This window comes from Bison bison, unplaced genomic scaffold (genome assembly GCF_000754665.1).
Source record: "Bison bison bison isolate TAMUID 2011002044 unplaced genomic scaffold, Bison_UMD1.0 scf7180017864384, whole genome shotgun sequence".
Lineage (NCBI taxonomy): Eukaryota > Metazoa > Chordata > Mammalia > Artiodactyla > Bovidae > Bison > Bison bison.
In genome coordinates, this window is record NW_011494956.1 from 1261788 (window position 1) to 1287914 (window position 26127).

Consider the following 26127-nt stretch of genomic DNA (forward strand, 5'->3'; position numbering starts at 1 on the left):
TCAGATTTGTGACCTCACAAATTAGGGGCACGGAATGAAGAAATTTGCTCATGTTATCTAAAGCTCATGATTTAAGCTGTAAATGTCTCAGGCATCAGTGTTTCAGTAAGGATTGTGGATCAGTTAGTCCAGGGTGGGTGTGGTGCTGAGAGTCTGCATTTTTAACAAGCTCCTAGGTGATGCTAAGGCTCCTGGTCTGAGGACTACACTGAGTAGGAAGTATGTAGCTTGCACATTTTAAAATGTGCCTCCTAGGACTTGAATGCCTGTTGTTCCATTTCTTAGTTCTGTGACTTTGAGCAGGGCATTCAGTTGCTCTGTCTCTCAATTTTGGCATGTGTCAAAATGGTTATTAAAATGATATTTAGCTCTAAGGGTTCACTTAAAGAACAACTGTTGCAGTTCATGTAAAGTAGTTAACACCTAATAGCAAAATGATAACTACTGATAAATATTGATAGAGATTTTATCTGGTGAAATGTTTCTCAAGAATTGGAGAGGCAGAGGAAGGTATCCTAATATTTATTTACTTTTGCCTGAGAAGTGTTTCAGTGGCCAACTGTCGCAGTTTTCCCAGAAGAGTCCTGGTTTTAGCAATGCAAGGCTCACATCCCAGGAGATGTCTTTCTTCTGAGCAAATAAGAGCAATTGGTCACCCATGGCTCAGACGGTAAAGAATCTGCCTGTAGTATGGGAAACCTGGGTTTGATCCCTGGGTCGGGAAGACCCCCTGGAGAAGAGAATGGCTACCCACCCCAGTATTATTGCCTGGAGAATGCCATGGACAGAGGAGTCTAGCAGGCTGTAGTCCACGGTGCCACAAAGAGCTGGACGAGACTGAGCAACTAACACTTTCACATCCTTTATATACTTCTTTTGAAATCTTCACAGTAACTTTATAACAGGTAGCATTACCTGAATTTCACAGATGAGCCATGCTGGTAAATGGTGAAACCTCTCTTCAGACCTGCCTTTGAGTCCTTCTTCAGAGTCCTTCTAAGTTCCATTACATCTGTTGTATGCCCAAATGTTCCTGTATTATTAGTCTTTCAAAATATATACAAGAAGCCTATTTGGTTTAGAATAAGATAAAGGAATAAAAGATCGTTAACTTCCGTGAGGTTATTTTAATAAAAAACCAGTAAGTAGTGACTAGAAATATGCCGGACACACCAGAATCATGAGGCTACCCTGATCCCCAGTCTGCGGAAAGGTGACTCATCTCAGAGTCTTGCTTTTTGTAGACCAAATGAAATGGACAGTTGGGTTAAGATGAAACTTAGAGGCAGAATATTTAAATAATCCCGTGAGAGGGTGGGTGTTTGAGGAAGTAGCTAGGGAAAATCTGATTTTATTCCTTTTCTTCTTCCTGACCCTTTTTTCCTAGTCTTCTGTAAAAATGACCAGACGTGTTCCTTATCTTTCTTTATTTCTCTGTCTTTGTAAAAGATTAATTGGTGCAGATTCAATTGAGCTTTGTCCAGTGGCAACATCAAGAGATGCCCGGGCATAAGAAAGTCCTCAGATTATCCCATCGTCCTGTCTGAGCTTTTTATGTGACAGCCAAAGAACCATGTCAGCTGGAGTCCTCCCCTTAGTCTTCCCTGAAACAAATGCTGTTAACTCCAAAAAGACTTTTGCAAATACTGAGCATAGAATTTGCTCAGTTTTACTGTTAAGAAAGCTACTGTTATTGCTGAAGGAATTTTTAACTCCAAACCAAACCAGTTTTCCTCAGTTGGATGTAGCCACAGTGAATCTGGGCCTTGGCAGAAGTCTTATTTTTATGTTCTAAAAATGGATTTGGACACGACTTTAACATAAAAGCATTTAAACATTTAAAAATTGAATACATTAATAAATAAAAATATGATATAAATAATAAAAATATATTGATGCCACTTATCTTAAAATCTGTAGAATCAATGAAATTTCAAAGGAAGGACTCTATTATACATTTTATTTATGTATATTTTAAACTGTTTTAATGTATAATGGATTTGAAACGTGTAAATCTTTGTTCAAACACTTATTTACAAACATTTTTTGGAAAGATAGAAAATGAAATGAGACTATTTCCCCCATTTCAACTATTTGATTTCTTTACAATTTTAATTGGTGATAAGACATGTGAGTAAATTACTTTTTGTAAATAAACTGCCCATGTCAATAAAGATCACTATAATTATTGAGAAAAACAGTAATTGAAAGATGAGTTATTTTATTGTAGAACGTTTATAATTACCCTATATGAAGGCAATGGCACCCCACTCCAGTACTCTTGCCTGGAAAATCCCATGGACAGAGAAGCCTGGTAGGCTGCAGTCCATGGGGTCGCTAGGAGTCGGACATGACTGAGCATCTTCACTTTCACTTTTCACTTTCATGCATTGGAGAAGGAAATGGCAACCTACTCCAGTGTTCTTGCCTGGAGAATCCCAGGGACGAGGGAGCCTGGTGGGCTGCCGTCTATGGGGTCACACAGAGTCAGACACGACTGAAGTGACTTAGCAGCGGCAGAGTGTTTTTCAAAGTGTGATTCCTGGGCCAGCAGCATCAGCATTATCTAGAAATTTCTTAAAAGTGAGCATTATTGTGTTCTATCCAGATCTAGTTTCAGAAACTGTGGAGAAGGGGCCCAGCAGTCTGTCCTTTAAACTTCTTAGGTGATTTCAGTACAGGTTCAAGTCTAAACCATTTAGAAGAGTGTCTGATGGGTCATTAAGATGATACACCTTTGGCAAGGTTCAAGAATTAGAACCTAAATTGATGACTCACAAATTTGACAACCTCTTTCTCTCTCTGCCTTCTAAGAACGTGATAACCATAGGACAGTGTGGTCTAAGAAAAAGAATTTGAATTTTAAGTATGAAGGTCTAGTTTTAAGTGACAACTTTTTGTATGCAAGTCACTTAAATACTTGAGCCATTGTTTCTAATACATAAAATGGGATAATCCTAGCTTGTCCCCAACTCAGTCTCATAGAGGAGTTGTGATCAAATGCAGACATGCAAGTGAGGGCAATTTTTAAATTATCCAATGCTATGCAAATGTTACTTCTCATATGATCATTACTGCCAGTATGATTACAATACCCCAGATTTTTCCTTCTCACCTTCCCCCTCTTTGCCCCATTAAATTTGATTGCTCTTGAAATTTGTTTTGCAAAGCAGAGATTAAAAAAAAGAAATGGGAGACTTTTCAAATTAGAAAAGAAACCAGCGTTCTTGCAGTTTCTTTTATATATGAAATGATACATAAGGATTTTTTTCTTTGTTTCATGAACAGTCTTTTAAGCCTTTAATCCACAATGTAAAATGAATCAGTAGCACACTTAGGTGATACCATGGCAATAATAATGCATTTGGAACGTTAAGTGTCAAATTCCCCTCACATATTTCAAAAATTGTTTTACATTTTTCTGGTTTAACCTCTCTTGACACCAGTGAACTTAAGGCTTGTAATTGAAGGATAAGTGAGCAGAAAAGCAGTTCAAGTGATAATATATCCATTTCAATTCCTATTTTCTGGACGGAGACCTTTTATGCTAAGTTCATGTGAGAGTACATTTTTATGACAAAATTATAACCCTCAAATAGATGTTACTCAGGCAGGGTGAGATCTATCCTGGTATAATGGATTTTGTGACAATGAAATGCAAGAAAGTCTCCCAAAAGCTTTGCCTAAGGAATTTCTGTCAGTAGCCTATATGCTGCCGAAATTTTCAAGATGCTATTATGACTCATTTTTACTCATTATAGAAAAGTGACTTGGTATTTTAATCATGAGATACAATTGTGTTGAAAAAAGGAGAAAGAAGCATAAAGGATAGTCTGAAAAATTGCCATGTATTCATTAGCTGTACTATTTGGTAAATTTTATTGCTTTTGAAATGGTTTTACATAATAAAACCTTCTAATTTAGAAGGTTGAATATATTTGTTTCTCCTAATTTGAGTTTCACTAATAATTTTCTATTTGTCACTAGTGGAATGAAAAGAAGGCATTCTTTGCAACAAGAGGTAATCTGAACTTAAATTATCTAAGTTCTTTCTTCCTGGAGTGGTAGAATACTGCTTCTTCTCTCTTTTCAGTGTTTTTTTTTTTTTTTTTTTCCTTTAGGGAAAGTATGTAAAGTTATCTCATAATATGGTAACATGTGCAATTAAAAATATCACAGCATCTATAAGGACCAAATACTTTTTCTTTTTCTCTCTCTGGTTTTACTGAGATATAATTGACCTAACACTGTGTTAGTTTAAGGTGTGCAGCCTGTTGATTTGATATATACATATATTGTGAAATGATTACCACAATAGGTTAGTTAACACCTTCATCACTCACATAATTGCTTTTTTTGTGATGAGAACGTTTAAGGTTTACTCTCTTAGCTTGGAAGTATACAATATAATTTCATTAACTGTTGTCACCATACTATATGTTAGATTTCTAGAAATTATTCATATTAAAGCTGAAAGCTTGTACTCTTTGACCAGTATTTCCCCATTCTCCAATCTCCCATGGCTAGCAACCATTCATTATTCTACTCTGTTTCTGAGTTTGGCTTTTTGTATTCCACATATAAGTGATATATATTATTTGCCTTTCTCTATCTGACTTATTTCACTTACCATAGTGCTTTCAAGACCATACATGTTGTTACAAATGGCAGAATTTCCTTCTTTCTTATGGCTGAATAATACTATTCTTTATCCATTCATCTATAGCTCGACTCTTAGGTTGTTTCAGTTTCTTGGCTATTGTGAATAATGCTGCTATGGACATGGGGGTGCAAATATCTCTTTGAGATCCTGATTTCTTTTTCTTTGTGTCGTGGCCTGGGTGCAGGTTGGAAAAGTTTCCTGACGTGAGACAGAATGAGAGGGAAATAAACTTTCATGGAGAGTGGGAGATGCTGTTAAAGTAGCGAGCCAACTCAAGGGAGAACTGATGTTAAGAAGGGGTCCTTAGTCCACTTTTATACCCAGGGTACAAGGAGTGGGATAGGGGTCTTACAGGTCATTTGCTGATTGGATGAGGCACATAAACTGGGTCGGGGGAAGAGTAAGCCAATTACGTTCTCTCTGTGGGATAGGAGGGGAGATAGGTTATACTGTTCAGTTCAGTTCAGTTCATTTCAGTGCTCAGTCGTGTCCAACTCTTTGTGAGCCCATGGACTGCAGCATGCCAGGCTTCCATGTCCATCGCCAACTCTTGGAGCTTGTTCAAACTCATGTCCATCAAGTCAGTGATGCCATCCAACCATCTCATCCTCTGTTGTCCTCTTCTCTTGCCTTCAATCTTTCCCAGCATCAGGGTCTCTTCCAATGAGTCAGTTCTTCCCATCAGGTGACCAAAGTATTGGAGTTTCAGCTTCAGCATCAGTCCTTCCAATGAATATTCAGGACTGATTTCCTTTAGGATGGATTGGTTAGATCTCCTTGCAGTCCAAGGGACTCTCAGGAGTCTTCTCCAACACCACAGTTCAAAAGCTTCAATTCGTTGGCGCTCAGCTTTCTTTATAGTCCAACTCTCACATCCATACATGACTACTGGAAAAACCATAGCTTTGACTAGACAGAACTTTGTTGGCAAAATGATGTCTCTGCTTTTTAATATGCTGTCTAGGTTGGTCATAGCTTTTCTTCCAAGGAGCAAGAGTATTTTAATTTCATGACTTCAGTCACCATCTGCAGTAATTTTGGAGCCCAAGAAAATAAAGTCTGACACTGTTTCCACTGTTTCCCCATCTATTTGCCATGAAGTGATGGGACCAGATGCCATGATCTTAGTTTTTTGAATGTTGAGTTTTAAGCCAACTTTTTCACTCTCCTCTTTCACTTTCATCAAGAGGCTCTTTAGTTCTTCCTCGCTTTCTGCCCTAAGGGTGGTGTCATCTGTGTATCTGAGGTTATTGATATTTCTCCAGGAGGATCTGAAATCCATTAATAGTTACAACATGGGGGAGGGAAAGATGATAAGTGTCTGTTTTTTTCTGTTCCTGCATTCCAAGACTCTCCTTGGTTTTATCTGCTCTTTGGTCCTTGGTTCACCACATGTTGGATATGTACAGAGAAGGGGAATCATATGGTCGTTCTCTTTTTAGTATTTTGAGGAACCTCCATATGCTTTCCATAGTTGCTGCACCAATTTACATTCCTACAATAGTGTCCAAGAGTTCCCTTTTATTTGCATCCTTGCCAACACTTTGTTTTCTCTTGTCTTTTTTATAATGGCCATCCTAACAGGTGTGAAGTGATATCTCACTGTGATTTTGATTTGCATTTCCCTCATGGTTAGTGTTGCTAATCACTAATGGAAATGTCTTATTTGGAAAGGTCTATTCGGGTCCTCTGCCCATTTTTTTATTCAATTGGGCTTTTTTTTTTTTTTTGGCTCTTGAGTTATATAATTCTTTGTATATTTTGGATATTAACTTATTATCAGATAGATGGTTTGCAAATATCTTCTCTATTTCCACAGGTTGCCTTTTCATTTTGTTGATTGTTTCTTTTGCTGCACAGAATCCTTTTAGTTTGATGTAGCCCCACTTATTTATTTTTGCTTTTTTTGTTTATGTTTTAAATATCACATTCCCAAATTGTCACCAAGAACAATCTCATGAAGACTTTTACTTAAATTTTCTTCTAGTTTTATGGTTTTATGTTTTATGTTTCAGTCTTTAATCCATTTTGAGTAAAATGGTTTCCATCTGAATGGAATATCTTTTTCTATTCCTTCCCTTTGAACCTGTGGGCAAACTTAAAGCTGAAGTGAGTTTCTTGTAGGCATCATATAGTTGAAAGTGAAAGTGAAAGTTTTAGTTGCTCATTTGTGTCCAACTATTTGCAACCCCATGAACCTTAGCCCACCAGGTTCCTCTGTCCATGGGATTCTCTAAGCAAGAATACTGGAGTGGGTAGCCATTCCCTTCTCCAAGGGATCTTTCCAATACAAGGACTGAACCCAGGTTTCCTGTACTGCAGGCAGATTCTTTGCTGTCTGAGCCATTAACGAAGCCCATCATATAGTTGGGTCTTGGTTTATTATTCATTCCATGTCTGTTGATTATATAATTTAATATAAAATTTAATTTATTTACATTAAAGTAATTATTAATAGATAAGTACTTACGGTGCCAAATTATTGCTTTCTGGCTCTGTTGTTCTTCCCTTGCTCTTTTTTTCCTCTCTTAATGTCTTCATTTAGAATTGAAGACTTTCAATAGTGTTATGCTATTGAAAAGTCTTTTCCTTTTCTCTTTATCCTTTGTATATCTACTATAGATTTTTGCTTTGTGATTACCATGAGGCTTACATAAATTACCTTGCAGTCTGTTTTACATTGATGACAACTTAACTTTAATTGCATACAAAAACTCTACCCTTTTATTTCCCGTATTTTGTTTTTGATGTCACAGTTGACCTCTTTTATATTATGTATTTATTAACAATTTATTGAAGCTGTTATGTTTTAATACTTTTGCCTTTTAATCTTTATTACTAGTGTTAAATAGGTTAATATGCCACCATATTAAAGATAGTATTGTGAATTTGAGTGTATACTTGTCTTTGCCACTGTATTGTATATTTTCATATGTTTTCATGTTACTAATAGTGCCCTTTTATTTCAACTTGAAGAATTCCTTTCACCATTTCTTGTAAGTCAAGTCTAGTGGTGATGGACTCTAAATTTTTGTTTATCTCAGGAAGTCTTTATTTCTCCTTCATCTGAAGGAAAACTTTTTTGGATAAAGTATTTGTGGTTGGCAGTATTTTTCTTTCAGCACATTGAATATATCATTCTAATTGCTTCTGAACTGTTCGTTTTCTTTGAAGAAATTCACTAATAGACTTATGGGGATTCCCTTGTAAATAACAAGCTTTTCTCCTTTTGCTGCTTTTAAGCTTCTGTGTTTGTCTTTAATATTTGACAGTTTTACTATAATGTGTCTTGGAGAAGATTTTTTTCATTGAATTTGTTTGGGGACAAAGCATCATGAGCTTCATGAACTAGAATGGGCAAATCTCTCCCCAGATTTTGAAGTTTTCAGCCATTATTTCTTTAAAAAATCTTTCTTTCTCTTTCTCCATTTCTTCTCCTTCTGTGACTCTCTAATCTGCAGATTTCTTTTCTTAATGGTATTTCATAATTCACATAAACATTCATTTTTCTTCTTAATTCTTCTCTGGTTGGATAATTTCAAAGTTCTTTTCTTCTGTTCACAGATTCTTCTGCTTGATCCATTCTGATGTTGATGCTATCTATTGTATTTTTTCATTTTATTCATTACATTCTTTAACTCCAGAATTTCTGCTGGACTCTTTTTGTGTGTGTGTGATTTCTATCTCTGTTAAATGTCTCATTTTGTTTGTGTATTATTTTCTCAGTTTCACTGGATTATTTTGTATGTATTTTCTTGTAGCTCATTGAGCTTCCATTAAACAGATATTTTGAATTCTTTCTCAGATAAATGGTAGATCTCCATGTTTTTGGGGTGAGTTAACAGACTGGTTCCAAATAGGAAAAGGAGTACGTCAAGGCTGTATATTGTCACCCTGCTTATTTAACTTCTATGCAGAGTACATCATGAGAAACACTGGGCTGGAAGAAGCACAAGCTGGAATCAAGATTGCCGGGAGAAATATCAATAACCTCAGATATGCAGATGACACCACCCTTATGGCAGAAAGTGAAGAGGAACTAAAAAGCTTCTTGATGAAAGTGAAAGAGGAGAGTGAAAAACTTGGCTTAAAGCTCAACATTCAGAAAACGAAGATCATGGCATCTGGTCCCATCACTTCATGGCAAATAGATGGGGAAACAGTGGAAACAGTGTCAGACTTTATATTTTTTGGGCTCCAAAATCACTGCAGATGGAGATTGCAGCTATGAAATTAAAAGACACTTACTCCTTGGAAGGAAAGTTATGAACAACCTAAGTGAAGTTGCTCAGTCGTGTCTGACTCTTTGGGATTCTCCAGGCAAGAATACTGGAGTGGGTTGCCATTTCCTTCTCCAGAGGATCTTCCCAACCCAGGGATTGAACCCGGGTCTCCCGCCTTGCAGGCAGATGCTTTAACCTCTGAGCCACCAGGGAAGCCCTGAACAACCTAGATAGCATATTAAAAAGCAGAGACATTACTTTGCCAACAAAGGTCTATCTAGTCAAGGCTATGGTTTCTCCAGTGGTCATGTATGGATGTGAGAGTTGGACTGTGAAGAAAGCTGAGTACCAAAGAATTGATACTTTTGAACTGTGTTGTTGGAGAAGACTCTTGAGAGTCCCTAGGACTGCAAGGAAATCCAACCAGTCCACCCTAAAGGAGATCAGTCCTGGGTGTTCATTGGAAGGACTGATGTTGAAGTTGAAACTCCAATACTTTGGCCACCTCATGCGAAGAGTTGACTCATTGGGAAAGACCCTGATACTGGGAGGCATTGGGGACAAGAGGAGAAGGGGACGACAGAGGATGAGATAGCTGGATGGTTTCACCGACTCGAAGGACATGAGTTTGGGCGAACTCTGGAAGTTGGTGATGGACAAGGAGGCCTGGCATGCTGCGATTCATGGGGTCGCAAAGAGTCAGACATAACTGAGCGACTGAACTGAACTGAACTGAACTGGAATATTATTGTTTTCCTTTGGTGGTATCCTGTTTCCTTGACTTTCAATGTTCCTTGAAGTTTTATGTTTCTGTCTTCATATTTGAAGTAGCAGTCACTTCCTCCAGTCTTTACTGACTGATTTCAGGAGAGAAATAACTCTCCTTCAGTCCTGTTAGGAATTCTGAGACTTTCTCAGACTTTCTATAGCCTGCTCCATACTTTTTACTACCTCTTATGGCAGAATTTTTAAGCTTGTATACCTTCTCTTGATCCTGTAGTATACCAGGCTGGGTGTCAACAGCCTCCCTTTTACTTTCCCAAGAGAAGTGCTCAAAGTTTAAGCCTGTGGTTTCTTTTTGGCCCACAGAGTCAGACCTGCTTTGTTTTGGGTATGTGCTCATTATCTGCTAAAGTGTGTTTTCACTACGATTGGAAGCATACACAGGGAGCTGGCCATGAAGTGTGTATATTTGTGTTTCTGTGTGTGTGTTTGTGAAGTGCTTGGAGTAGCTGTGCTGGTTGGGGAAATCTGTGGGCAAGATATCCCAGTGACTCGTAGGTAAGCCTCCAGAATGGAATCTGTGGTGCGGTTGGAATCATTCATGTCTCTTTGATGCGTTCTACTCCCAGATGCTGTTCTCCCAGCTGCTCACTGCTCCCAGCCATGCAGCTCATGACTCAGTATGCTGGATGAGACCAGAGAGAAATGGGCCTCCAGGATAGTGTCCCACATAGGTGAGGGAGCCAGGTGCTCACTCACATACCCTCCCTTTCCTCTGTGGGATAAATCACAGGCCAAGAAGAGTTCTCTTAGACTGAGTTGTGGCACCTTCGGGGAAATGTGATGAGGGTGAAGTCAAACTATTCCTCTTCTCCTCTCCAATGTGTCCAATCTTGGATTTTTTTTTTTTTTTTTTTGCTCTGGTGGTATATTGGGGCTTCTCCACTGAACTCCTGGGCTTCCATAAAGTAAGTAGCTCATTGTTCAAGTGAGTATTCTATAGGGACTCCTGGTTTGTGGCCAAGAAGGGCTAGAGCCAGTTCATGGGCCATTCAGGGTCCATAGCTGGTACTGGGGTCTGTATGTCCATTCCCCTTGGCATATGGAGCTGGATTCTGCTGCTCCTACAGAGGCACCTTTGTCCCTGGATGGATGCCAAATTATTGTTGTTGAGGGGGACATGTTAGTGAGGGACATCTTATTTGGCCATCTTGGTAATGTCAGTCTCCATATATTACATTTGAACAAGCACCAGCTTAGGGTCAGAACAACTAGGGAAGCTGTAGGTGGCACTTCAGAGCAGGGAGACATTCAGGCCACCTAATTATAACAAATGCATTGGCATGCTATAATTATTTTGTAAAATTTCAGGACATCTAATTTACTTGTTTTTGATAATTGGAAATGTTTTATATTTTCCAGCTATCTAATATACATTTATGTATTTTTTCTGAATATTGTTTAAAAAAGCAAAGGAGAAAATCAATAGTAACAAACAACTACAAAAGAGATGAAGTTGCTATGCAAACTCTGAGATCCCTGGATTGGAGTTAAGTTTTACTTTTATGTGTGCATGTATTTTTCAAATTATGTTGGATTTTGTTTTCAGTTGTGCTTATAAACTTTTGAGGATCAATAACCCTTAAATTGGGCTTCGTTGGTGGCACAGCGGTAAAGAATCCTCCTGCAATGCAGGAGACACGAGTTCTGTCCTTGGGTTCGGAAGACCCCCTGGAGGAGGAAATGGCAACCTGCTCTAGTATTCTTGTTTGGGAAATCCCATGGACAGAGGGACCTGGCATGCTACAGTTCATGGAGTTGAAAAGAGTTGGACATGACTGAGCAACTGGGCACACAAACTCACACGTAGCAGTTTATAAACTTGGGCACAGTTTCTAGGTGTTATTACTTCTTATAGACATTTGTATAAATGAGTATTCAACTGAGATTATTTACTGCTACTGCTTTTTATTATTTGTGTCCTGGGAAATTAGCATCAATTTAATACTACCATATTTCATTATAGGTTTTTGGCATGTTCTCTTTTAGAAAAACTTTCATTTATATTTTCTATGTTAAAGGCAAAAAGTTAGTTTATAGTACTGAGAACCAGGTGGTGAAATCAACAAGTTCTCTGTCTTTGATCTTTTCCCATGTCTGCAGAAACCCAACATTCATCCATTTGAATGACCAGCATAATTTAAACACTTAGTAAGAGCAAGTCAGCAGAATCTGAGAATAAAGAGAACTTGTACATTTTCAGTGATCTCCTGCAAGTTTCTTTGGGAATTTCATCTAAAGAAAATCAAGCATAAATGTTTGTTTTAAGTGAGAAACAAACTCTTGTCAGTAAGTCTATTTATTTAGCCAGTGAGTACTTACGTAGCTATAGAATGTATCCAGTGTGTTGGGGGTGGGGAAGATACTTCTGTTATGGCTCTTTTTTTTTTTAAAAAAGTTTATTTATTTATTTTTGATTACACACAGGCTTTCGCTAGTTGCAGTGAGTCGGGGCTACTCTCTTGGTGAAGGCTTCTCATCGCAGAGGCTTCTCTTGTTGCAGAGCATGGGCTCTGGGGCACAGGAGCTCAGTAGTTGCAGTTCTTGGATTTAGTTGCCCAGAAGCTTGTGGGATCTTCCTGGACCAGGGATCGAACTTGAGTCCCCTGCATAGGCAGGTGGATTCTTAACCATTGAACTACCAGGGCAGTCCCTGATGTGGCATTTTAAAATCAGTTTGAAGTCATAATGCCCATTGGAAACTAAAATTTACTTGCACTGCTAAAAATAATCAGTAAGATATTTCATTTTCTCTTGTAATGAAGACATATGTCTCAGCTACTAGATCATTGCCATAAAAATGTTCAAAATAGGAAACAATGTTTCTTGAGTGAATTTGGTGGTATGAACACTAGAATAGGAATGATAATTTAGATTTTTTTTGTGAGACATTGTCAAGAATACTTTAAGAGACAGCTCTACTTGTAACTTGGATACACAGTCATTTTACTGATAAATGAGAAATGACAAGGGAAGAATCAACTACTGACTACTCAAATTTTCCATAAGTACAATGAAATTTTAGTTTTTAAAATTTAATGTAGGTATTTTCTTCACATATTTATTTTCACAATTCACATGAAGTCAAGCAAATATCTAAGATATCATGCAAAAGGTATTTAATTAAGAAATGAATGATCTTGTAAGGATTTTTTTATTTTTTGTCACTCAAATGCTTTCTGTCTAATTGAGAAAAGAAATATTAAGCTATATTAAGGTTCAAATAAAATGGTGAGTAAAACTTTTGTGCCTTTTATAAACTGGGTGAACACTGGATGATATTCAACAATTGGGATTATCTCTCTTATCTCTATTACCTGCTGCTAAGTCGCTTCAGTTGTGTCTGACTCTGTGCGACCCCATAGACGGCAGCCTACCAGGTTCCGCCGTCCCTGGGACTCTCCAGGCAAGAACACTGGAGTGGGTTGCCATTTCCTTCTCCAATGCATAAAAGTGAAAAGTGAAAGTGAAGTCGCTCAGTCGTGTCTGACTCTTCTCGACCCCATGGACTGCAGCCTACCAGGCTCCTCCGTCCATGGGATTTTCCAGGCAAGAGTACTTGGAGTGGGGTGCCATCGCCTTCTCCATCTCTACTACCTTAAGGCCTAATAGAATTAGAAATATTTTATGTACATTTTAAGATTATGATTTCTTTCAGTCCTTTATCAGCTGAGTAAGTGTGAATGAGTGTGTAATTCTCATATGGCAAATTTAATGGAACACATTTACATTCCTGTGTTCTGAGCCAGTTGTGAATGCTAAATATTTAGGTATAGATATTATATTTTTTATAAAGGACAGTTTAGTCTTATAATCAGGGCTTTATATTTTATCTTTTTTTGTCTCTGTCGCATTTTCCTCCTCTATCTGTAGAGCAATTTTATTAGTTTTATATAGGTTTCCCTATATAGGTTTTAGCGGAGAAAGCAATGGCACCCTACTCCAGTACTCTTGCCTGGAAAATCCCATGGACGGAGGACCCTGGTGGGCCGCAGTCCATGGGGTCGCTAAGAGTCAGACACGACTGAGCGACTTCACTTTGACTTTTCACTTTCATGCATTGGAGAAGGAAATGGCAAGTGTTCTTGCCTGGAGAGTCCCAGGGACTCCAGTGTTCTTGCCTGGAGAGTCCCAGGGACGGGGGAGCCTGGTGGGCTACCGTCTCTGGGGTTGCACAGAGTCGGACACAACTGAAGCGACTTAGCAGCAGCAGCAGCATATAGATTTTAGACAGTTTTCCATGGGAAACTTTTACCTACCTTCTAACTATCAGATATACCATCACCTTATAGATTTAATGACACTCTTTCTTTTGTGGGGCCTTAAAGGAGCCATAAGGAATGTCCCAGTTTATTTGCTAACCTGGTTTCTCGGAATCTTTTAAGATCCTCTAAATTTTTATACAGATTGTTTTGAGAAGTTTATAGAAAGTCAAGGAACTCTCTATTTACATCTCCCTTAAATTCTCGTTGACCATCTATTTCTGAATTTCCAGTATGTGGATACCAGTGTTATCATATGATGAGATATAGAAGAATAAAGTTAGAGAAAAGGTATTTTGTAGCACTATCTTAAGCAATATGGTTATAGACGTATAAAGGTAATAAATTATTCCGATTGACCTTAGTCCACATGACTTTCTCTTTCCAATTTGTAGTATATTTCCAGGCTTCTTTTCTGTCCATTGTTAGACAGGGATTACAGCTGATCAGACGTTCTGACTGTGTCTGTAACTGCCAAGAGGTGTTTTGGTAGGTAATTCCTCTGATTATGACACTTTAAACTGTTTTGAATTTAATGTACATTATGTTGATGAGCAGGGAGGCCTGGCATGCTGCGATTCATGGGGTTGCAAAGAGTCGGACACGACTGAGCGACTGATCTGATCTGATCTGATGTTGATGAGAACTGGATTGGTTGTTTAAGGCATTGAGATTCATTTCTAAATAAACTACTTTATTTCCTTCTAGAACATCCTTTTGCTATTGTGCAGATATAAACGTGGTCTACTTGTATTAAATATATGTAGGCAAAATGTTTTTTAAAAATTGAAGATATACTTCTGTGTTTACAGAATGCATAGAAAGAATTAATGCATGATTATTAGTACTAATAGAGGAATGTAGAGAACATAATTTATAAAAAACAGAAGGTAAGTTTTAGAATATGTTTTATTTTTATTATATTGGCACATGAAATGATGAAGCCACATGGTGAAAGTGGTTCTGAAGAACGTGAAGGTTCTCATTTTTGTCTCATGACCCAGAGTCTACTACCTTTCAAAATACTCAAAATAATACTTTATGCTGTGTTACAACTTCACTTGGTTAAACTTTCACCTAAAGCTATTTGTTAGGATGTTATGGAGAGTAAATAAAAGCAAAAAGAAATAACATAGGACTTAAGTGAGCAAGAAAGGATCTGTTCAGGTGGTATGGAAACCAATCTAGGTACAAGCAAAGACGTGACTTTCTAGTGAAAGGCATGGGAAGAATTAACTGGCTTATTCCAAACAGAGGGCAATTCTTTATGAAGTATGCTTGAGGATATACTTGACAATAAATTTGACAGCTAGCATGGTCTCTTTACATGTTGGCTTTATCTGAGATTCTGGAAGGAGAAAACCAAATCTTCCTTTATCTCGGAGCTCAAAGGCAAATGTGTGTTTGATGCCCAGGTTGTAAGCCCAGTCTAAAGAAGAACCTGATGTTGGGTCTGTAAAACATAAGCAGTAAATATTTAATTAGAAACAAATGTTAACATTTTTTTGAAAAAGAAATTCACCGGTGTAAAATTAGCAATGAAAAATAATTATATGTACAATTAATTGCAGTAATGAATGAGAGCAGTAGTCTGCAGTGTAGTGCATGCCTGTGTGTTCAGTCGTGTCCAACTCTTTGCGACCCTGTGTACTATAGCCCGCCAGGTTGCTCTGTGCAGGAGGTTGCAGTGCTGAGTAAAAAATAATCACGGCTTTAGAATCCACCACATGCTTTAAATATGTGCTGTATATTCAGGATTACATTTTGCTTGGATCATTTTGAGTCTAAATTGAGTTCGTCTTCTGGGTGCATGTTGTCATAGATGGAGGTGGTCTGAGCAAATGCAAGCAGTTGAGGAGACTAACTCAGGAGTGGATGGGTCACTGAAAACCCACCAGGGAGGACAATACATACAAGATTCGAGAAATTAGATTCCTTCTAATAGTTCAGGTCTGTTTCCATTTATGTTGCTAGGATAAAATATTTCATAGTTAGGAGAAAGTTTAAATCAGTTATTTTAAGGATGTGTTTAATCCCCCTAATCCAACATTTCCATGTCAGTTTTTGTGAAATTTTACTAAGAATATTATTTGTTAAAAAGACCAAAAATATAAACATTTAGAGGTTATATATAAGCTTTATATAAGTGTATGCTAAGCTGCTAAGTCACTTCAGTCGTGTCCGACTCTGTGCTACCCCATAGACGGCAGCCCACCAGGCTCCACCGTCCCTGGGATTCTCCAGGCAAGAACACTGGAGTGGGTTGCCATTTCCTTCTCCAATGCATGAGAGAGAAAAGTGAAAGTGAAGTCGCTCAGTTGTGTCCAACTCTTCGAGACCCCATAGACTGCAGCCCACCAGGATCCTCTGTCCATGGGATTTGCCAGGCAAGAGTACTGGAGTGGGGTGCCATCGCCTTCTCTGATATAAGTGTATATAAATGCTATAAATACATTTTTGTACATTTTGACTTACATAATAGAAAAATATATATTTTTTGTATATAAAATTACTTATGTTTTAGAAAAAGTAATGAGTTTAACTGATACTAACATTTTAGATTTGAAAGATAAGAATTCAAAGTTGTGATGAAGTAGAGAAAGAATATTTTGTTAGAGAGATAGGGTTGGCTTTAAAGTTATTCAATATGTATTTACCAAACCTTTAATATGTGCAATGCACTTTACTGGGAACTGTAGAGGGTGGGTGGTACAGGGTACGGAGATGAAGAAGATACTATTGGTGTGCTTGGAACTTTGAGTTGGTGGGGAAAAAAGTCAAATATGCAAATCAGTAGGAAAATCCCATAAACAGAGGAGCCTGGTGGGCTGCAGTCCATGGGGTTGCTAAGAGTTAGACACAACTGAACGACTTCACTTTCACTTTTCACTTTCATACATTGGAGAAGGAAATGGCAACCCACTCCAGTGTTCTTGCCTGGAGAATCCCAGGGATGGGGGAGCCTGGTGGGCTGCCATCTATGGGGTCACACAGAGCTGGACACGACTGAGGCAACTTAGCAGTATCAGCAGCAGCAGCAGCAGAGATGTGGCAGACTATTAAAGAATCATAGGAAAGGTATAGTATCTTGTGAAGATTCAGAGGAAGAAAGCTATTAGGCCTGGTGAAGGGGATGACATTTCATGCTCAATACCTGCTGAAATACCACTTTCATGATGGAGATTGTATTTGGAGAGAGCCTTGAAGAAAGTCTAGTATTTTTCCAGATGGGGATTGAAGAAAGGCATTCTAGCCAGTGAACCACAAGGATGGAAAGCATGGAAGGGTTTAGGGACCAGTGAGATCCAGCTGCACTAGAAAACGGAACAGCAAGAATTTGTGGGCAAAGTTCAGAAAGCTTGTTAAGTCAGTAAAAATGTTTTGTTTGGAAACCAATTATAGCCATTTCAGTGCTGTACTTCCAACGGCACTGGAAAGAGACCAGTTAGGAGGTATTGTGGAGTGAAAGCCTGAACTAGCATAGCATCACCACACAGGGAACAGAATTGGTCGGGCTTGTAAGAAAAGCCGGAATGGAAGAGTCACAGAATTTGAAGAAAATGATAGATATTTCAATCTGGGTAGCTGGAAAAAATCCACATGCTATTAACAGGAACAGAAATTCAGAGAGAGCAGTGATGGGGAAAAGAAAGGGTAAAGCAAGGAAGACAAAAGGATATGTTTAGCATCAGTTAGGGGATAGGTTCCTCCTACTAGGGATCTGGGAACCGGTGGCAGAACACTGGGGAGCTGTGTGGCCTGTAACAGCCAGAGAAATACCATCGGGATGTCCAGCCTTGACAAAATGCAAGAACCCTGTCTAGCCCTGGGGTAGAAGGTAGGGGGAACTCCTGGGCGAGGCTTGTGCAGGATCTCTGAGGCCATAGTTGGCTTTGTGTGCTTTTCCCCCTCAGTTCTGTGCACAGCACCTGCCAAATACACAGTGTTTGACGCAGAAGGATATGTGAAGCCTTGTTTATGCATTGACATGTGAATTGGAAAGTTTGGGAGGTTGATGAAAGCCAGGGGTTGCTGCCACCTTTCTCTTACTTACTGTGTCTTAAAGGAAGGTGTCTGGGAAAATGGATTTGGAAATTAACTAGCAGAAGCATCCTAAGTGAAATTGGCTTACACACACTTGTTCAGGGTCATTATGTCTTCTTGGTGGATTGATCATTTTATCACTAATGTTCTTCTTTGTTTCTATCAAATTTCTTTGTTCTGAAATTTACTTTATCTGATGTATAGTATAGCACTCCTTTGGGTAATGTTTGCATGATACATCTTTTTTCAGCCTTTTGGTTTCAACCTATGTTATATATGATGTGGGTTTCTTGTAGCCAATGTATTGTCATATTTTTATGAACCCACCCTGCCAATTTCAGCCTTTTAATTAATATATGTAGGTAAATTATTCCTATCCGTTAAATCTACCATCTTACTATTTGATTTTTATTTGATCCCTCCATTTTTCATTCCTCTATTTCTTTTATTGCCTTATTCTTGGTTACATGAATATTTTTAGGGTTCCATTTTGATGTATTTATAATATTGTTTTTGAGTGTATCAGTTTGCATAATTTTCTTAGTGGTTGTTCTATGTATTACAATATATACACATAATTTATCACAATCTATTGGTATCAGTATTTTAGAATGTCAGGTAATATATAGAAATCCTATTTGCCTTTAGATTCTTTCCCCCTTCCCACTTTTAAAATATAATTGTCTCAATTACTTCTCTACATGTATTAAACTTCACATCAGATGGAGTTATATTGATTCAACTATCATAAGGAGAAGGATAGTCTATTTATCCTTCATTCATTCCCTAATCTGTTGTTTTTCTTTCCTTTCCACAGTTTCAGGCCTTTTGTTATTATTTATTTCTTATTTGAAGAGCTTTCCCTACCCATCTTTAAAGCGTAGGTCTGCAGGTAACACATTCTCTTAGTTTTCCTTTGAGAATGTCTTTTTTTCCTCTTCATTTCTGAAGGATGTCTTTGCTGAATATAGAATTTATGATCGATAGTTCTTTTAGCACTTGAAAAATGTTATCCGTTCCTTTTGACCTTCTAGGTTTAAAATGAGAAATCTGCTGTCATTTGAATTGTTTCTCCCCCTTAGATTATTTCTGTTTCACTGCTTTCAAGAGTTTTTACTTTGTCTTTAGTTTTCAGTACTTTCCTTATGGTGTGGCTTGATATGAGTTTCTTTGAACTTATACTGTTTGTGGTTCAGTTGTTTCTTAAGTATGTTGGTATATGTGTTTAGGAAATTTGGGAAATTTCAGTCTTTATTTCTTCAAATAATTTTTTCCAACCTTTTCTTTTTCTTCTCCTGATAATTGATGACATGAATGCTTGATCATTTGTTATTATGCCACAGGTCCCTTGGGCTTTGTTTATGTTTTTTTCAACTTATTTTCTCTCTTCAGATTTGTTAAGTTCTATTGTTCTGTCTTCAAGTTAACTGATTCTTCTCTACATCATATTCATTCTGCTATTGATCCTCTCCAGTGAGTTGTTAAAATTTAAGTTGTTGTGTTTTTCAGTTCCGTAATTTCTATTTGCTTCTTTTTTATACCTTGCATTTCTTTGGTGAGATTTTCTAAGTTATCATTTGTTTCATGGCTATCTATAACTGCTCATTGGAGCATTTTTATGATAATGATTTTGAAATTCTTGTCAGATAATTCTAACATTGAAATCATCTCAGTGTTGACATCTGTTGATTGTCTTTTTTCATTCGAGCTGTGATTTTTTTTCATTTTTGTCAGGGTAAGTGATTTTTGACTGTATCTTAGACACTTTGGCTACTATGCCAAATCTTAATGGAAATCTATTTTAGCAGGCAGTCACCCTGTTTAGGTTTAGCATACAGGCTCTATTCTTCTTTGGTGACTTCTGGTTCCAGTGTTAACATAGTTTTCAGAGCCTTTGACTTGCTGTTTTCATCTCGTTGGTTCCTCTGATGCTGCTGGGCTCCCACTGATCCCCATAGGTAACTGCTCCATGAGTGAAAGGTGATCTCCTGGCTGGGCATCTGAAGCCTCTAGATGGCAAATGCAGGCTTCAGCCTGTGAGGGTAGAGAGCACTTCCCTCTCTAGAAAAGAATAAGGAAGAGGGGGTGCCTGAAGACAGAACCTGGTGAAATACCTGAATAATATCTATTTTGGGGAAAATAGCTGCTTTGGAGGCAGTCAGCAGAGACAGAGTAGAAAAGAAGAAGGAAGAGGCAAACCAGGTAAGTTTGGTGTCAAGGAAGCCAAGGGAGTGTCAAGAATGGTATATCAACAAGGTCCAGTGTTGCAGGGAATTTTGGGGGCATGTTAGCTGAGATAAATACACTAGCTTTAGTGATCAAGAAGGCTGCCATTTTCAGCTAGAGTTGAGTTTAAGTTTATTAGAAAAAAAAGAACATAAAGGTAAGAGTTCTATAGCAATGGAGGTAGGGAAAATAGGGGTTGTGTCTTGCATGATGATTTAGAGTGTGCTACTACTGCTACTGCTAAGTCGCTTTAGTCGTGTCTGACTCTGTGCGACCCCACAGATGGTAGCCCACCAGGCTCCCCCATCTCTGGGATTCTCCAGGCAAGAACACTGGAGTGGGTTGCCATTTCCTTCTCCAATGTGTGCTACACATTTCAATAAACGCGGCCAATTTCTAGCTGTACCAGCCTTCCATTTGCAGTTAAGTAAACTGCTGTGATTTCAAAGAGTTAAAGAATATGGATATTCCATTTTTACAAATTTACTTTATGTGACATCTCTCATTAAGATTAATGGTGGTGATTGAGAGTTTATGTAATTTGTGATTTTTTATAATTGTGTGATGTTATTGAGTGTAATACATTTTCTTTTATGATACCACTTTTTGTATCTTTGAAACCTTAAATTTGCAAACAAAAACTATATTAAGACATAAAATAAATACAACATTGAAAGCTTTTTACTTGTTAAGAATATATTATTATACAACTTAGTAGAACATGTTGCTTAGCCTTTTATTTATCTCCATCTGTACCCACTAGAATATGTGGATATATTTATAAAATATAATAACAAACACTTGCTAAATACCAGGAACCCTTCTAAGTGCTTTATGTGTGGTAACTCATTTTGTTAACTCCTAGCAAAACCTTATGATTTGGCACCAATTGCTGTTTTATAGAAGAGGAAATTTTGGCACAGAGAAATTAAGCAGTTTACTCAAAGACAACATAGATGTAGAAAATAGATAGGTGATGAGGATATACTGTGTAACAGGGAATTATAGCTATTATCTTATAATAACCTGTAATAACCATTAATCTGCAAAAATACTGAATTAATATACTTTAAGCCTGATGCTAATAGTGTAAGTAAAAAAAATACTTCAATTACAAAAAAGGACCCATAGCTAGTAAGTGGTTGAATGAGGAATCAGACCCAAGCTGCATGTCTTCAGGGTTTGTATGACTAACCATTGTATGGTCCTACCCACCATATGTCAATCTGTAGTCCTCTTAACAAAAAGTCTTAATCAAGTTCTGCAAGGTAATCTTTTGTTCTGCTCACAACACTGTCTTAAAATATTGACAATAAGAAGAAAATTTCCTACTCTTTTCAAGGCATGTTAAACACAAGGAACTCACTGTAATACACTCAAAACAAGTCAAAATAAAATTGAACTGAACTAACAATCTGGTTTCATTCCAAAGAAATCCACATAAAGTGACACTGGTGGCTTAACTTGTATGTTTTTAAAAACATATCAATATGCTTTAAACTGATAACATGCACTTTTATGTCAACAAGAGTCAAAATTCTTTTTTCAGCAAGAGCTGAAGCTCTAGATGCATGGGCATGGACTGAAATTCTTTTTTCCCCACATCTATTGCCTCTTGTATTTCAGTTCAAATGTCTTAGTGGATAGATATTGGATGTTGAGCTATAAATTCAGGGGTCTTGATTTTCTTCTTTTCAAAGTGTAGAGTGGTAAAGACATCCTGGAATGTGAAGTCAAGTAGGCCTTAGAAAGCATCACTGATGGAATTCCAGCTGAGCTATTTCAAATCCTGGAAGATGATGCTGTGAAAGTGCTACACTCAATATGCCAGCAAATTTGGAAAACTCAGCAGTGGCCACAGGACTGGAAAAGGTCAGTTTTCATTCCAATCCCAAAGAAAGGCAATGCCAAAGAATGCTCAGACTAATGCACAATTGCACTCATCTCTCACACTAGTAAAGTAATGCTCAAAATTCTCCAAGCAAGGCTTCAGCAATATGTGAACCATGAACTTCCAGATGTTCAAGCTGGTTTTAGAAAAGGCAGAGGAACAAGAGATCAAATTGCCAACCTCTTCTGGATCATGGAAAAAGCAAGAGAGTTCCAGAAAAACATCTATTTCTGCTTTAATTGACTATGCCAAAGCCTTTGACTGTATGGATCACAATAAACTGTGGAAAATTCTTCAAGAGATGGCCATACCAGACCACCTGACCTGCCTCTTGAGAAACCTGTATGCAGGTCGGGAAGCAACAGGTAGAACTGGACATGGAACAACAGACTGGTTCCAAATAGGAAAAGGAATACATCAAGGCTGTATATTGTCACTGTACTTATTTAACTTATATGCAGAATACATCATGAGAAACGCTGGGCTGGAAGAAGCACAAGCTGGAATCAAGATTGCCGGGAGAAATCTCAATAACCTCAGATATGCAGATGACACCACCCTTATGGCAGAAAGTGAAGAGGAACTAAAAAGCTTCCTGATGAAAGTAAAAGAGGAAAGTGAAAAAGTTGGCTTAAAGCTCAACATTCAGATAGCTAAGATCATGGCATCCGGTCCTATCACTTCATGGCAAATAGATGGGGAAACAGTGGAAACAGTGGCTGAGTTTATTTTTCTGGGCTGTAAAATCACAGATGATGATTGCAGCCATGAAATTAAAAGACGCTTACTCCTTGGGAGGAAAGTTATGCCAACCTAGACAGCATATTAAAAAGCAGAGACATTACTTTGTCAAGTAAAGTTCTGTCTAGTCAAGGCTATGGTTTTTCCAGTGGTCATATGTGGATGTGAGAGTTGGACTATAAAGAAAGCTGAGCACCAAAGAATTGTTGCTTTTGAACTGTGGTGTTGGAGAAGACTCTTGAGAGTCTCTTGGACTGCAAGGAGATCCAATCAGTCCATCCTAAAGGAGATCAGTCTTGGGTGTTCATTGGTAGGAATGATGTTGAAGCTGAAACTCCAATACTTTGGCCACCTGATGCAAAGAGCTGACTCATTTGAAAAGACCCTGATGCTGGGAAAGATTGAGGGCAGGAGGAGAAGGAGACAACAGAGGATGAGATGGTTGGATGGCAATACGGACTCAATGGACATGGGTTTTTGTAGACTGCGGGGTTGGTGATGGACAGGGAGGCCTGGAGTGCTGCTGTTCATGGTGTCGCAAAGAGTCGGACATGACTGAACTGAACTGAAAGAGTATAGAGAACAGTACTCTAGAGTTGAGAAACAAGAGCAGAGCTAGTGATTTTGATGTGTAGGAAGGCAACAAGAATGGCACTTTGAAATTAACTTTTTAATCATGATGTGACCCATAGACAGATGATATTATTGATGCAAACTTCTTGGTTCCCATCAATTCAGTGAAGTATTCTTGCTAACCAGGCACTATATTCAGTTATTTCTAAGATGGTAAAGGATTGGCTATGCTGTCAGTATGCACATATAAGCATTTCATGATGTTTTAATATCAATTTTTGTGTGCTTCATGGTTTACAGTTTGTGATCTGGAATGCTTATTTTTTATCCTATTTTGCCCCCAAGGGATCAAATCTTTCTATATCTCAATTTCATAGTTTATGAATGAGGGGTTTAGCTTATATCAGTGGTTCTCCACCCTAGTTTCATCTTAGAATTGCTTCAACCACTTTAAGAAAATTCAGACTCCTGGACCTCATCATGGACTAATGAAATCTGAATCTCTGGGGACAGGACCTGATCATCTGCATGTTGTAAAAGCTCCTCAGATAATGTTAATTAGAAGTCAGGCTTGAGAACCACAAATTAGATAATCTAGGTATCCTCCTGGTTTTAGATTTTACAGTTTGAACTTATTTGCTTATTAGGTTACAATTGCAGATATATTTATGTTCTTCTGGAGGCCAGGGATCTTTCCACAGTTTGGGTTTTAAAAATGCTCTCTCAGTCTTCTTTTTCTGTCTCCATCAAATCAAAGAGAAAAATACTGGTAAATGCTAGTTGCTTCCCCCAAATCCTGGAACATGTTAAATGACAATTAGAATACTGGAATGACTAAACTTTAATCGTGGGGTGCATCTCTTCTCTATTCTTACCAAGGCAACTGCTTGGCTACCCCTGCTTCTCATGAATATTTGATTAATGTTTAATCAAATGCTTTATTAAAGGAGTGACTCCTTAGAGTTTTATACATCTATCAAGTTGCTAATGCCCATATATGGAAGAGGCAATTCTTTCTAAACCTGAATTGCTTAAAAAATCTTTATAATATATAATAAAAAGTTTAAAATACAACACAGTTGTATAGGATAATAATTCCTCTTTATCCTCCCATTTTTAAAGTGACATATGATAGCATGGAGCTGTGTTATCTTTAGGCATCTCCTCCTCCCAGTTAGAAGGTAACTCTTTGAATGCAGTTGTTGTGTCTTTCATCTATCTCTCAAAGGTCCAAGTGTTGGGCTATTAGGCAGGTGCTCTGTAAATTCTTGCTTATTATGATTGTGATGCAATGCAAATGCATAGCTCTAGTATGCTCATAATTTTCATAGATGCAAATACATATCACATACACATACCTGTATGTTTGCATATACATACATGTATATACATGTTTGTATGTATGTGTGTGTGTATATATATATGTATATTGAAAGTGTGAGAGTAATAATCCTTTGATGCCCTAGCTGCCATTTGCAAAGTTTGTTCCTGCTCGCAACCCTTTGTTCTTTGCTGCCAAGAATATTTGTGTGTTTTCCCTCATTATGATGTAGAAATTACTCTTACATCATACCTGGATGGTTTATCTGGCCCTGCTATCTCCCAGTATCCACTAAGTAGGCTGACATTCTGTCCTTCAGTTCTTTGCTTATTTTTGTCCACTCATATAGCTGGGTATATCACCTGGTTTGAAATCTTGTTATCCACTTGTATGTGTAATGAATCCCTGGCCTGGTTATGTTGCAGCAAGATCTATTTGGATGCTGGCGATTGGCTGTGTCACTGTATTTTCTCTTCAGCCCTTTCAAGCTCACAGCTGGTTGATATGTAATTGCTGATGCATGTTCTCTAAGAATGGAACTTGTCTGGCTTTTTAAGTCATTTTTCCAATCCACCAAGGGAACCTCCAGTAAATGGGCTCTAGAAATGCTGCGATGACTGCAGCATTTTCAAATTCCATAGCAATTGTTGAGGATATAGACTTTTAGTTACAGTTTATTCTTTCAGCTTGGGCTAGGGAAGTGGTTTATAATGTATGGCCAAGTAGAGTTATTACATGGAACCCACAGAATGCACATGTTTATTTTTTCAATCCGCACATTCCAAACGTATATTGGGAATAATCATTTGTATTTAGTGCTGGTGAGTTGATCCATGAAATGTTTAAAAGTTAAGCAATAGTCTTTGTGCTAAAAATGTTGGCTATCATGGCTCTAGAGAGTAATATAGGTCACTCTATATGAAGTCTAGTTTTGCTGTGGTTTCAATCCATGTTCACTTCTTTTGGACAAGTTATGACACCATTTCATTGAGTAAGTTTATGAGAATCAATTCTACTTTTGTTCCATGTCCTGTACTAGAGATTATATGATCTGAGAGGACCTCTGAAGTATAATCCTTGCTTTTGAGGAATTAAATTTTGTTAGGAAGTTAAGACTGTATAAGAAGTTTCATTGAAATTTCTTGTAAAGTTTGGGCATAAGGACTGAAGCTTGGGAATAGTTTGGAGAAAAGGTGGTTTTTATTAAAGAATTTCCAAACTAAGTTCGGTGGGATCGGAGAAGAAATGGTCTCACTTCCCAAGGTCTGAATTAAGGGTCTTTGGTGAAAACCAAATGAATTTCTTTTTATTGCTTGGAAATGGAAAAGCCTAGTTATTTTAGCTGTAAAACCAAATGGGAAATGATTATATGCACAGTGGTTAAGATCATAGACTTTGTT

The 26127-nt window shown here is 37.8% G+C and overlaps 1 protein-coding gene across 1 annotated transcript in view; it reads right to left on the reverse strand.

Moving 5' to 3' along the window:
• Window positions 1-14822: 14822 nt before the first annotated feature.
• The window catches only part of CPA3 (carboxypeptidase A3 (mast cell)), a 32169-nt gene continuing 20864 nt past the window's right edge, over window positions 14823-26127 (reverse strand). The window contains exon 11 of the mRNA XM_010858122.1: window positions 14823-15384. Coding sequence (XP_010856424.1) covers window positions 15197-15384 — 188 coding nt within the window. The 3' untranslated portion in view covers window positions 14823-15196. The remainder of the gene's footprint in view (window positions 15385-26127) is intronic.